This window comes from Pantherophis guttatus, chromosome 1, assembly GCF_059756535.1.
Source record: "Pantherophis guttatus breed Tessera chromosome 1, ASM5975653v1, whole genome shotgun sequence".
In the NCBI taxonomy this organism is placed as follows: Eukaryota; Metazoa; Chordata; class Lepidosauria; order Squamata; family Colubridae; genus Pantherophis; species Pantherophis guttatus.
The window spans coordinates 32,293,386-32,308,257 of NC_142063.1; the positions used below are offsets into that span (position 1 = coordinate 32,293,386).

At 38.8% G+C, this 14,872-nt stretch overlaps 1 protein-coding gene across 9 annotated transcripts in view; it reads left to right on the top strand.

Annotated features, from left to right (window-relative positions):
- The window catches only part of DAAM1 (dishevelled associated activator of morphogenesis 1), a 163,529-nt gene that overhangs the window by 98,275 nt on the left and 50,382 nt on the right, over positions 1-14,872 (top strand). For all 9 annotated transcript variants that reach the window (XM_034433502.3, XM_087895852.1, XM_060693423.2 and 6 more), the window contains 2 exons: positions 10,318-10,389; positions 13,135-13,229. In XM_034433502.3, the coding sequence (XP_034289393.1) occupies positions 10,318-10,389; positions 13,135-13,229 (167 nt within the window). The remainder of the gene's footprint in view (positions 1-10,317; positions 10,390-13,134; positions 13,230-14,872) is intronic.

Sequence of the window (14,872 nt, forward strand, 5' to 3'; positions counted from 1 at the left end):
ACTAAGGAGAAATTTCCTGACAGTTAGAACAATTAATCAGTAGAACAACTTTACTCTAGAAGTTGTGAATGCTCCAACACTGGAAGTTTTTAAGAAGAGATTGGACAACCATTTGTCTGAAATGGTATAGGCTTTCCTGCCTGAGCAAGGGGTTGGACAACAGGTCTCCTGCGTGAGCAGGGGGTTGGACTAGATGACCTCCAAGCTCCCTTCCAACTCTGTTATTCCATTCTCATTGCTTTTTTTCTGGATGAAACCCTTGCCTGCATGATTCTGATCTCTGTACATATAGACACAGCATAGGATCTGGATATATTTGCCAAGGCCTTCACTGCTACTCTATCAAGTGCTAGTCTGTGGGGTATTTCTTGACTGCTGGTTCCTTTATTCTTCATAGGCAACTCAAAACAGTAGAATCTATCCACCATTTCCGCAAGGCATGGTAAAATTATAAAGTCTAAGGCTGGTGGTTGTAATGTTGTAATTAATCTGGTCTTCATTATAATTAAATTTTTCACTGTATTCATTGCTAGAACTTGCAAATTATTCACATTTGCATGTTCAACTTTCATGTCCTAGTTTTCTGAGCAAAATTTCAGAAGTGGTTTATTATTACCTTCATCTTGGGGAGAGTAACTGGCCCAAACTCAAACACCTGGCTTCTGTGCCTAGGGCAGGACTAGAACAAAGATTTCTCTGACATAGAGTAGTGCCTTAATCACTGGTCCAAACTGGTCTCCATCTTATACTGCTTGATTTGCAGAAGTGTAACACAATAGCATTGTGACTGAGTGATTCTCAACGTGATTTAGGATAGACCAATATTAATAAAAAGGCAATCTTTCAGGAAGTTTATGATATTTCAAAGTATGGTGGATCAAATTAAATTTCTTTTTATGTAGGATCTTGAATGCTTACCAATTAATGACGTTCAAATAAGTACAACTCAATTGGAAATCATTTGTCTGCCATGTGTTCAAAGTCCAGATAGAAAATATAATGGATCTTTACTGAAAATGAATACAGTCCCATCTTTGTAGGAAGTGCCTTTGTGAGTTTTCATGTTTGGGTGTTCAGAGCATGTTTTTAGATACACCTTATACTAAATCAAGGCATTACTCTTCTTAGCCCAATTCTTATACCATTCTTCTCCAAGCAGCATTCTCCACATGGATTAAACTATAACTTCCATCCTACTTAGCCAAAGTGGTTGGCCAGATGCTCTACATTTACTAGCAGTGTTCTCCATTATTTGAGAGAATGCCAAAGAATTTATAGCCGTACCATATAGTGTTTTGCATACTATTATGTGTTCTACAATTGAAGTCAAAACAGGAGAAGTATTTCAGCAGCAGTGGGACAGAAGTAATACAGACGTATGTAGTAACAAGGGTCTATCTACCTACCCACACATCCTTTTGTTGTCCCTTAGTTGTTCCTATTCAGGTTAGTTGTCCCTATTCAGGTCTGCCTACAAACTGGAGAGTGCCTAATGCAGAAAGTCAGATGCTTAAACTCAAGGAAGCTCTATACATATAACCTGTATAACATAACCTCTATAATATTGGCCTATGAAATGAGTACTACATCCATTTTCCCACTCTTCTCCATCTTGGTGCTGAATGTGTGGAGATGGTGTTCTTAGTTGAGTTTCAGTTACATAACTGTGATGAAATACAGTTTTGTCTGCCTCATTCACACCTTTTCCGTTCAGAAATCATTTTCCCCTTCTTGTTTCCGTCTTGGACATAAAGATAGTTAGCCCTCTGAGTCTTCCTGGTGACCTTGGACTGGGATTATTCAGGCTTCTGCTCTGTCTTGTCTGCATATCATCAAATACAGGAAGTGGCTGCAAAATTATGGTCCAGGTGCAGAAATGAGAAGATCCTTTAATTATGACACACTGGCTGTGATTATTTCATCTACAACTGAGCCAAAACTAGGGAGGCACATAGATATTCATGTTGGAAACTATATGTAAAGTAGGAGACAAATTTTGGAAAACAAATCAGCCAAGAATGTGAAACCCTCAATGTGGTTTTCCTTGTATTCATTCAAACTCTGGATGTTAATTGAAACTCAAGTGATATAAAAACACTTGCTAGCTGTTGTTTTAGGGGACACGGTGACTTAGTGGCTAAGATGCTGAGCTTGTCAATCGAAAGATTGGCAGTTCAGCGGTTCGAATCCCTAGTGCTGCGTAATGGGGTGAGCTCCTGTTACTTGTCCCAGCTTCTGCCAACCTAGCAGTTCAAAAGCATGTAAAAAATGCAAGTAGGAAAATAGGGACCACCTTTGGTGTGAAGGTAACAGCGTTCTGTGCGCCTTTGGCATTTAGTCATGCCAACCACATGACCATGGAGACGTCTTTGGACAGCACAGGCTCTTCAGCTTTGAAATAGAGATGAGCACTGCCCCCCTAGAGTTGGGAACGACTAGCACATATATGCGTGGGGAACCTTTACCTTTACCTTAGCTGTTGTTTTAAGTTTCGTGAAACTCTGCCATCCCTGGGTTACTGGCATAGAACAAAATCTGAAGGAGTTGTCAGGCCAGGTTTAGACAAGTTGTACAAATAGATTACACTAAACCTTAGGCAGAGCCCCTCTGTTAACCATCTTTCAAACCATGTGATTGATTGTAGCTCAGACCTGTCTAAAAAGAGGTTTAAACATTTTCCAAATTTGTGCTCCTTACTGTTGCTTACCAGCAGTTGCACTGATTTTATGTATTATTGGATACAGCATAGTTTTATCATTACACCAATAAAATCCGTTATATTCTACCCATAGCCAGCACAGTTGTATCTGGGGATTGGTTTTAAATCTGTTTGGCAGAGAAGAGAACAATTTTTGCTTCTGTTCCATCTACACATTGAGCGTGTATAATGCAGATGAGAGTATAAAGTGTCTTATTTGAAAGTTAATACATACTCATTACCTAGCACTTATCCCATCTTTGTGGACCTCAAAAATCTAAGCAGTCAGGATTCATTAGTACTTGGATAGAAAAGTATCAGGAAATGCATGATGGCTAACATGGAAATCTGTAAAATAATCCCAGAAGAAGACACTTCGGAATTCTTGTTATATTTATGAAATACAAGGCATCAAGTTCGACTCCAAAGAAATCATTGTATACTATCCTAATTATTTTAATTATGGTTGTATTGAATTCCTCTTACTAGGAAGCACAATATGAACATAATTTAGAAGATGATTCTTTTGGGCACAAATTGCCAATATATTTCTCATCCACTGAAAATTGCTTCAAAATTCTCTTAAAATGCCTCTACTGTACTGTTTTTTTTAATAAGGAATTTATTTAATGGTTTGTATTGTTTAAATTGTTAATGGAATGAATTGTCTTTCAGTATTTAAGCTAGTTAAAAAGTATAATGCAGATTTTGTTTAATCATTTAATTAACATCTGGATTTTCATGATCTGATGGACATTTTACTAGGATTGTTGGTCAGTAACAATTAAAAGTTCTTGTAAACTCATGTTGGTATCTGGTCACATTGTCTCTGTCAGCCTCTTTCGGTTGCCTTCAGTTTATGGAAACAATGACTTTTTAAAATCTAAAAATGTATCTTCAAAATCTGCAGGAATTGTGATGTATACTTTCCATTATTGCTGTACACATGTCTTCCAGATGTGAATCTGGGGTTCCTTCTTCGACGCCTCATCGAAAAAGCTGGAACATGCTTCTAAGGACAGTAGAGTCTGGTGGCACTTGTTAATAGTTGACTGTGATTTATTATAAAAGGATATATTATCCTTTTATGAAGCTGATAAAATAAGCTTTGGATTTTGTTGCTGCTACTCTTGAACTAGTTTTTTTTTAATTGTACAGATTTTATTTGTGGCTTAAGCTGTTACTGTTTTCATTACTATGTTTTGAGCCTGTTAAGGAAAGCTGAGGATTTACTTGTTCCTGGAGTCATATACCTTCTTGAAGCACCAATTTCAGAAAATGCCTTAATTTAAAGAGCAAAGTAAACCACCACAAATGTTGTTTTTACCCACCAACACCTCAGAGGCATTTCTTGGCACATGACTGCTGTCCCTCAAGAGAGCATAAAATTGGTCAACAGGTCTGTAAAAAAAAAAAAGAAAGAAAGAAAAGAGGTTTTATAGAAGCTGAAGCCAATTTAGCATAGCAGAATACTTGATCTATCTTCCTCAGCTCCCTTGGCTGTACTATCAGTCTAGTCTCCAGGAGATGTTTTTTTTTTTTAATTTGATTTTTATTATAACATATAGTGATACAATATAGTGGTACATTTTCGGTTCATTGGTGCAATTATATACATATATACATCTACATGCGTTATTGCTTGTCTTTTGTTGATATTGTTTCTTGAAGCTAGATTTAATTTCAAAACACTTAAAGATAATAGTGCTCAACTCTCTAAGACTAAATATAATACTATTCATATAGATTTTGTTAATTAGTTAATATTTAATCTCTATTACCTTCTTTATTTCTTTCCCCCATCCATTCGCAGGAGATGTTTTTTATTGAATGACTCTCCTGGCACAAATTCCCAGGTGAAAGGTGTGGTTGCGGGTCAGAGTCAGGCTAATAATCTATTTGTGATTCTTCCCTCACAGTCCATGAAGTATCTCCCCACCACCACCAACTGATGTTATATACCAGAGACAGAGTTCTTTGGAGGTTATGATAAGATCTGTTTTTTGTATAATCTGATGCATTATGTCAAGAATCTCCCCACAGAACTGCGGTGAAAAACGAGCATCTTTTCATAATATCGATGATCTATTACATAATTTTATAATATTGGATGCATTCCATATGCTGAAGCGTAGGTCAGGATAGGAGCTGATACAGACACACAAACCGGCAATATTTAAACAAATTAGGGAATTTATTCCAGATGCTATCTATTGATACCTACACTAATGAAGTAGTGTGATGTATTAATATATGCAAGTAAAGTAGTGTAATCTAATGATACATATAAGATCAGCTTTCCTTTTTCATCAATCCATTCCTAAGATGGATTTCGCATGGAAAAATTCAGTAAATGTTTATATGTGTGTAAGAGCTGAATGTGGTGAATATAAAAGGTAAAAAGCTTTTATTTCTACCGGTATATATTGAAAATCCATTTTCATCATGGCTTAAAATAATGGAGGAGGAGAATTAGGAATGTTTGCCTCCTTGAGGTATCTGTAAAAAAAAAAAGGCATAAGAAAAAAGTCTAATCGTAATAATATCCAGAAGTGAAGAATCCATTTATATTTTATGAAATTTGTTTTAAGTATTACAATTGTCAAGAGAATTTAAAGTATGCAAAATAAACTTGCTTAATAAGATAATTCCAAGCAACATTGGGGAATTAGAATGGAGTAATTTTAAATACTAAAAAATATATTTAGTTAAATGAATCTTAAATGTCCACCTTAATACAAAAGGTGGAATACTGGCAGTTTTTGGAAAAGTAAGAATTGTATCCATGCTAGAAACACCATTGGTACTCCAAAAGACTTTGAGACTTTGAGGGCCTCTGACCTGAAGAATCCATCACCTGGCACATTGTCTTTCATTTTGCATTTTCTATCCATGTGGTTTTCCTGGTAACATGCAAAAGTTTACCACTGTCATCTTCTGCATAGTATAAAATGATGCCTTTGTCATTTCAATTAAATTGATTAACAGCCTTCAGTTTATATCTGTATTGCTGCTGCCCATAATAGGTTCCTGCTTGCTTTAGCTGGCATTTGGGATGACCGGTATCCCATGAGCTACCCTGCTGGAAGGATATACTCTTGCCATATGTTCTTGATACTTTTCCTTCATAGGAATAACTCCCTGCCACAGTGAAACAGCCAGGGATAGGGAGGGGCTTTTTTAATGGCTTTATAAAATTTAGTATTTGTTGGTGAATTGCTTAAATCAATGATGTGTTCATAATAGTAATAATATTAATATTGTTGATATTTTTATTGCCATTAATATTGATCTGGTTTTCCATTTGTTTTAAATATTTATGAAGTGCTGGGAGTAGTGCTTTATGTTATAGTTCGTGTTATAGGAAAACAAATATCCTTTGCAGACACCGAGCAAAAGAACTGACTGAGTTTCTAACCATGTTACATTTTGACTGGCTGTCTGGATATTTATGGTAAATTTGCTGTATTGATTAGTGTTCCCACATGTAGCTTGGTGCCCACTAGGTACTCCCTTGTACCACCTCTGGTTAGATGAGCAGACATTATCCAGTAATAAGCATTGGGGTATTCTATCTTAATGATATTTGTGAATACCTATGCAATTTGTCTGTATTGTTCATTGTTTTCTGCACTATGTTTTTCCAACTTGTTAAGGGGGTTGTTCTGAATCAGTCACCTCACTGATAATCCTTGGCACATTGTGAAAGATCATGGGTCATTCTTGAGCAGAGTTTATCAACCTTGGCAACATTAAGATGTGTGGACTTCAATTTCCAGAATTCTCCAGCCAACTGGCTGGTTGAGGAATTTTGGGAGTTGAAATCCACACATCTTAAAGTTGCTAAGGTGAAGAAACACTTTTCTAGAATATGTGTGAAACAGCAGTTGAAATAATGAGATGTCATTCTTCTTAAATAGCACAAAACAAATAGGAAACTGGCATCCTGTAAAGCAATTAGGGCCAGAAAATTTGGATAAACTATTTTTCAGAGACCTTGGATTGGAGAGAGGGGTGTGTGTGTGAGAGAGAGAGAAAGAGAAGAGAAGAGCTATTGTGTTTATTCTCTGAGTTTAGTTGTTTTTCTGCAGACATTTTGTTACTAAGCTAGGTTATATCATCAGTAAATGGGAAAATGAAGTTGGTTATTTATAGTAGCTTCCTCTGCTAGTCTTGATGAGGATATGGCTTCCTCCTTCATGGTTCTTTATTAGGGTATTATTTCTTCCCTGTTTATCTGGTGCTGTTTCTTCCTCATTAGGGTGCATTATGCTTTGGGCTGTTTATTTATTTCCTTGACTTCTAGTTATATCTTTTAAGTGATATATATATTTGTATAGCAAGGCACTTTTTAATGAAGTTGTATGGATATCCATTATGTTGGAAAATGTTGTGTAGGTGGTCTATTTTCTCTTTTCCTCCATACAACCTATTGCAACAATGAAAAGATTTCCATATATTTTTTTAAAAAACCTTCTCTTAGACAGACAGACAGCAAGCAAACTTATTATAACCTTTTGATATCACCATGGCACACACATAAGCCATCAAAATCCCCCCAAAGCATCTTAAGCAAACTCAGAGGTTCAGTAACCAGAAAAGAAGAACAAACAGGAGTAATCTACAACATACAGTGTAAGAACTGTAACAGCCAATATGTAGGATAGACAAGTAGAAGATTGACAGAACACATCCACACTGACAGAAGACGTAATGAAAATTCCTTAGTCTCTCAACATAAAGACAAGTTCAACCACAATTTCAGTTGAATTAATGTTTTAGTTCAAGCCAAATCCAAAAATGCTAAGGAATTGCTGGAAGCTTGGCATTCTGAAAGATCAGCCATCAACAGACAGATAAATCCCATCTACACACCATTTAACAGATACAACTAAAACAATAAGCAAACTACACTCTCCCGTGGACTGATGATAGTACCTAGTCTAGTAACAAAATGTCTGCAGGAGCACAATCACTTGATGGGCTCCAGATGTATTGGGATGACAATTTCCTGAATTCTAGCAACATGACCTATGCAGTCCTTGGTTCTGTTGGGAGAGTTTCTTGGTTTCGGAACCAATGTAACGGTTTCCTTAAAAAAAAGTTGACAAATTAATTCATTTGCCAAATGGATTCTTAACAGCTGTCACATGCCTCTTTGGTTTTAGTGGGAAAGCACCTTTGACACCTCTCTCTCTGTTTTTAGAAGGAATTTCCCTCTCCAAATGCCATGTCCCCTTGGGCATTCTGCTTTCTTAACAGCCTTCCCTGGATCTCATTGGCAAATGAATGGCATTCCTTGGCTTAAACAGTAGGCGTTAAGTTTCATGATAGTTGTGGAAGCCTCTTTCTTATGGCAGGCCTCTTCAGTCAGCCAAACCAAGATTTGGCAGGCAACAAGGTTAACGCATGCTAGTAAATGAGGCCAAAAATGTAACAGAGATTGGCAGCTATAAACACATAGGTTCCCTGTGGTTGCTTTGGAAAATAAAAATTACAGCATGGAGACTAATGTTTGCAAGTAAATCAGCCTGTTTTCCTTCCCCGCAATGAATTATTGGACAGATTTATTTTTGGATGGGTGGGCAAGGGACATATAAGAACATACTGCTTGGCTTTATCAAAGGTTCACATTTTTTAAGGCAGGCTTCCCCAGCACGGTGCCCCCCCAGGTACCTTAACTGTAACTCCAGACTTGTATTGCTTCTGAAGGAAATTGGCTAAAGAAAGTCTGCCTCAAAGGGAAGGGTGAGAATGCATCTCAGCACTAGAATCGAGATGGATTTTTTTATATCTACTTCATGATTCCCTCTGTGGCAGGTAAATGCTCTGAATGTTTGGTCTGGAAATGCTTTGGATCTTAAGGATGTTACCAGCCTGGAGAGAAGAGGAAGAGCATATGTTGGTGTATAGAAAGTCCCTGGTTCAGTTCTTTGGCATGAAATACTAGTAAGCTGGTCTAACTGAGTAGGTGGCAGTTTCCTGAGTTGGGGAGGATTCAATGGTTCCAGCTGATCAACCAGGCAGTTCCTAGACATCCTGTGATTTTCTAAAGATGTTTTGCTATGAGACTTTTGAGTATCTGACAGCATGGAGGGCACAAGGTTGCCTTCTTTTCTATGGTCAATAAAAACTATGTGGACAAGTTGGTGCTACTGCAACAAAAGTTTTGGGTATATAGGTAATCCTTGACTTACAAACCACAATTAGGCCCAAAATGTATGTCATTAACTGAGACATTTGTTAAGTGAGTTTTGCCCCATTTTACAACCTTTCTTGCCACAGTTGTTAAGCAAATCATTGCAGTTGTAACATGTTAGTAACATGGTTGTTAAGTGAATCTGGCTTCCTCAATGACTTTTGTTTGTCAGAAGGTCGCAAAAGGTGAATATACAACCCCAGGACACTGCAACCGCCATAATTATTGCCAAGCACCCACATTTTGGCCATGTGACCATGGGAATGCTGCAACGGTCGTAAGTGTGAAAAACGGTCATTTGCAGTGCTGTTGTAACTTTGAACTGTCACTAAGTTGAGGACTGCCTGTCCTTGCTACCTTTAGCAGCCGGAGTGCCAACTAGCCATTGCTCTTCTTGTGGGAGGGAGGGAGGGAGCTCAGCTGCCCATTCAGTCCTCCACCTGATTTCATTTTCTGTTTTCTTTTCCAATAGACACTGTTCTCTGACAACAGAGCATAGACAGCCATTGTTAAGCTCCACACCAGTGCTCATTCTGCTTCCTTGAGGTCTTTTATTTTTAAGATTTGCTTCCCTCAGATTGCTCTCATCCTCCTTTTAATACCCCTGTTCTTAGAAGGGATTTAAGATTATTTTACAAGATTCCTAATCCTAGTCATTCAAACTTTTCTGAGCTCAAAGAGGCAAAAATGATCACTGTGAATTTATCATTGTACAGTACCAGGACAATTTTACTCAGTTAATTCTTTAGCAAATCCTGAGCCATGTGCCCCATGCCTATTTAATCAGCATTTGGATTTAAATTAAAGCTCTTTGACTCGGAATTTCAGTTCTGACATAGAGCATCAGGTGGAGAAAGTGTTTGGGGTGGAGCGGGGGGGGGGAAGATAAGCCCCCTAAGAAGGCTCAGTTACAAAGCCAGCAGCAATTGCAGAGAAGGCAGAAATGGGGACAGGGAAAAATTCTCAGTTTTGAACTAAAATGTAGGGGGAGGGGAAAGCCAGGGATGTATCTTTTTCTGATTGCATCTTTTAAAAGCAATTTGTTGAATGGCTGTAGAGAATACAAAACATTATTAATAAAATGACATTACCAGGGGAAGCAGAATATTATCCCTTTTGTCTTTTCATTGAGGGATCGGCGCTTATTTTAAACCAAACGAAAACAAATGAATGAAACCTATCGAAAACGTTTATTTCTTTTCATTTAACACCACTGTAAAATTATTATATGTCACAATTTCCAGTTGATAACATTTATTAGTATGTCCAAAAAATAGGATTAGTTTATAAAAAGAATTTCTTCAGTCTATGGAGTGACATTTAGCCATTTGGAGTAAGGTACTTTGTATTTTATAGTTATTGTACATAAGCAGCAAGCAAACAAATATTCTAACATTATTCTTTCACTTGCTTATTTCAGGACCAAGAAGAAAATAAAGGTGCCACGAGTTGGCCTGAATTTTACATTGATCAGCTTAACTCCATGGCTGCTGTAAGTTGAATTATCTATTGTCTTGTCTAAAAAGAAAAGATCTGAGAATTAAGAGCACAGCTCTTAAGTTATGGTCACCACGATGTAAAAAAGATGTTGAGATTCTAGAAAAAGTGCAGAGAAGAGCAACAAAAATGATTAGGGGACTGGAAGCTAAAACATATAAAAGAACGGTTGCTGGAACTGGGTTTGACTAGTCTGATGAAAAGAAGGATTAGGGGTGACATGATAGCAGTGTTCAAATATCTCAGGGGCTGCCACAAAGAAGAGAGAGTCAAGCTATTCTCCAAAGCACCTGAGGACAGGACAAGAAGCAATGGGTGGAAACTAATCAAGGAGAGAAGCAACTTAGAACTAAGGAGAAATTTCCTGACAATTAGAACAATTAATCAGTGGAACAACATACCTCCAGAATCTGTAAATGCTCCAACACTGGAAGTTTTTAAGAAGATACTGGATAACCATTTGTCTGAAGTGGTGTAGGGTTTCCTGCCTAAGCAGGGGGTTGGACTAGAAGACCTCCAAGGTCCCTTCCAACTCTGTTATTCTATTCGGTTCTGTTCTGTTCAATTCTGTAGTAAAGGCATTTTTTGATCTTAATTTTAAAGAATTGATAAATATTATGCATTGTTTTACAATTTTTATTATTCATATTTTACGGGGGGAGGGAGGTAGGTCATGAACCATGTATGGCACCAAAGCATTGCTTACAGCCTTTTGATCTTCAGCTGCCATAAACCTGACTTCAAAGTTGCAGTAGCTATTCAGAAGGGTTAGCAATAAGTTTATTTTAAAAGTGTGCATTACGATTCTTCAAAAGCAAAAATGCCCATAGTATGCTTTTGTTGAACCACTAATGTGTGACTCATTAAGTTCATTCATTAACTTGTATGCATGAACTCTGCTTCAATATTTTTGTTGCGTTTTGTGTAAAGTTACCCTTCGATCTCTTCACAGGTCTTCTGACATATATTGTGCTATTGAGAAAATCAATCTACATATATAAGGCCTTTTCTGTACTGAGTGGTGCAGGGGGATAATTATCATTAGAAGCCAAAAGCTTTTAAACAAACAAACAAAAAAAAGATGAAAGTTGTGTTGAAAAGTTCAAGATCGGTTCACCCTCCAGTTGTCTGAGCAGCAAAAGACCAGTTATATTTGTATATGGGAGGGGAAACGGGGGAGTATTTGTTTCTGCAGACATTTCTAATGAATTTAGTAAGAGTTCCTTGATTAAAGAGACTCACATTAACTTTAAGGGAGCTAATTTACTGACTGTTGAATGTTATCCAGTCATGCAACAGAAGTGAGCACTTAATAAGGCCCCTTGAATTTTTATAGAGGGCTGCAGATGTCTTCTTTCTGAATGCAGTACAATCTATTCAGCAGTTGTGAATTTCATACTGTGGTTATGTTGAGGTATTTGAGGTGTGTGGGTATTTCTTCATGGTAAAGTCAAGCATTTTGGAGATAACTGGAAATTTATATTTCTCAGATATGAGTGATATTGAGTTGGAATAATATACACCTTGCAAATATTCAGTGTGGCACTATTGCTCTCTAAAGTTGTCATTAAAGAAAATCTTCCCTGTTGAATTTTACCAATACGTTGCTGGCTTAAAAGAATGGCATCACTGGTTAAATAGGAGCAGGGTGGCTTGAGCAGTTAGATTGCTGGGTTGGAGGTTAACAAGCTCATGTTTGAGACCCGAGAGCTGACATGGGTTGGGATTGAGGTCCTATCTTTTGTACTAACTCATGCCAGAGACATGAAAGGAGCCCCCAACTGGGCATCCCCAGGGCAATGGCGATGTTACCGGCTAATCATTCAATCCAGAAGCACATCTGCAGCATTGCTTAAATACTTCTGTGGGACAGCTTCCTCTTTTAATGTCTCAGTGACAGCCCAACTGCGTCACCAACTCAAAAACGGTTTTAATGGAAATAAGAATAAACTACATGTATGTTTTAAATTTTATTATCAAATGGTTGAAACATCTCTCATGCTGGCATTTTAAAATTAAATCCAGTCTACTACAATACTGCATCAGGAAGAATAAGATGGAAAGCTGGGCTTGCTATTCATTTGAGCAAAACCAGACCCACAACTCTTGAACGGGACAATATTGCTCAATGAATAAAGAAAGTCTATGACTCATCCCCAGCATCTTTTTGGAACTTTTTTGGGGGGAAAAGATTAGTTGCTCAGAAGAGAGCACCCACCATTAAAAGATCAACTATAAAATGATCACCAGAGTTGAATATTATATAGCTTATCCAACAGGGGACTCTACTTATCCTGATGCAAAGCCCTGCAGAAGGGGCTTCTGATAGCCATTCTGAAGGTCAGAAGAACCATTTTTAATTTATCTTATTTTACAGAAATAAAGAAAATGGGATATTAAAAGGAAAAACAGAAATGAAATATTAAAATATTTCAATTAAACCTGTAATATTTGTAAAGAGATATTTCATGCCCTTTGTCAGGTCCTGGCTGTTTCTTCCTGCATAGTCCAGGTCCATAAAGCTTTATGAAGGAACTTCTGACAGGAATATTTTGAAGAGGTCTTTTTGGGTGGTCTGGATGCTGTATTGTGGTGGTAAATGGGTTCATCATGACCATTTTGCTATTGCATTGTTGCTGACTGACAAACCCTTTCAGCACAATTTATTTGTGGAAAGTACAGTAGGTAAACAAACTATATTCAACAGGCGGCTGCTACTAATTTTCTCAAATTTGTGCAGAGAAAGTCATTGATCGCTTTGGAAAAAGAAGACGAAGAGGAACGAAACAAAACTATAGAGAGTTTGAAAACAGCACTAAGGACCAAACCTATGAGGTAAATTGCTTTTTGATTGCTCTTGCTGCTAGATTACTAAATTCCTTGCCTTCTGCTCTTTAGTATAAAGATTCTTAAAGTAAACTCTTTGTTGTAATACCAATCAGTTTTAATTTGCTGAGATTTGTTAACTCAATGCATGTTACCACCCAAGTGTTTAGAATCACAAGCCCCATCTTCCCAATAAAAATTCCCCCACCCTGAGGTCTTACAGAGCCATCATTTCATCATTATAGAAATCATACTGCTTGGCTAGTGAATGCTATCCTGCAAGTGATAGGAATGCCTTGGATTTAGACAGTATTATTAAATTTTAAATACGTCTTTTTACAGCATTAAAAATTATTTTACAGAATGGAGATTCAAATTCTATCCACAGACAAGTGGAGAGGTTCATAGTAAATTTTTCCCATCAGAGGAGATGCTGCAATGTTTATTCTACCATCAAATAATCATATTTCTTATATATACCTTCTGCACCTCTTAGCAGTGATCGGGCTGTTTAGACTTTGAATGCTCAGTCTTGGGAAGTGTGAAATGTTTAGAGATTTTTCTGTCCCAAACTCAGCCCGGGCCTTTGGCTGTTGCTGTGCAATGCCAGGTCTGCAGTTAATAAAGCCCCCCTCATCCATGATTTAGTTCAGGAGGGGGGTGCGGACCTGGCTGGGATCACGGAGACCTGGTTAGGCCACGAGGGGGGGGTCCCCCTCATGGATATGTGCCCACCAGGCTTCCAGGCATTTCATCAGCCAAGGGCCCAGGGGAGGGGCGGAGGGGTAGTGGTGATTATTAAAGAAAGTCTTAGTCCGAGGGAGGCCACTGTTCCTCAGATAGCCGGCTGTGAGTCCCTCTTTGTGAAGTGGGGTCATGGGGTGCAGATGGGTTTGCTGACTACGTACCTGGCTCCCTTCCACGTAGCAGCTGCCCTGCCTGAGCTGCTCGACGTAATAGCCGGGGTGGCGGTGGATACCCCCAGGCTTATGGTCATGGGGGATTTCAACCTGCCATCGGTGAAACGTCGGAAGCGGCTCGGGAGTTCATGGCTTCCATGACAGCCATGGACCTGACCTAGTTAGTTCATGACCCCACCCACACTGGGGGACACACGCTGGACTTGATTTTTGTTTCTGGTCAGTGGTTGAATGATCGTACAATAGGGGACCTAGTCATTAAGCCCTTGTCATGGACAGATCATTCGCTCCTTCAGCTGGACTTTCGGACCGCTGTCCCTCGCTGCAGGGAGACGGAACCGACCAGGTGGTTCCGTCCCAGGCGCCTGATGGACCCCGAGAGGTTCCTGACGGAGCTTGGGCCATTCCCAGAGGCCCTGACTCACGGCTCGGCTGAAGAACTGGTGGCCGCCTGGGACAGGGCGGCCGCCGGAGCCTTGGACCGCGTTGCGCCTTTGCGGCCTCTGACTCGGTGCCGTTCTCAGTTGGCTCCTTGGTTCTCCGAGGAGCTGAGAGAGATGAAGCGCTGGAAAAGATGCCTAGAGAGCAATTGGATGTCTAGCCGCACCGAATCTGACCGAACACTGGTGAGGTCTTATATCAAGACCTACCTAGTGGCAATAAGAGTGGCAAAATCTAACTATTTTTCCACTCTTATTGCATCTGCAGAGAACCGCCTAGCCGCCCTGTTCA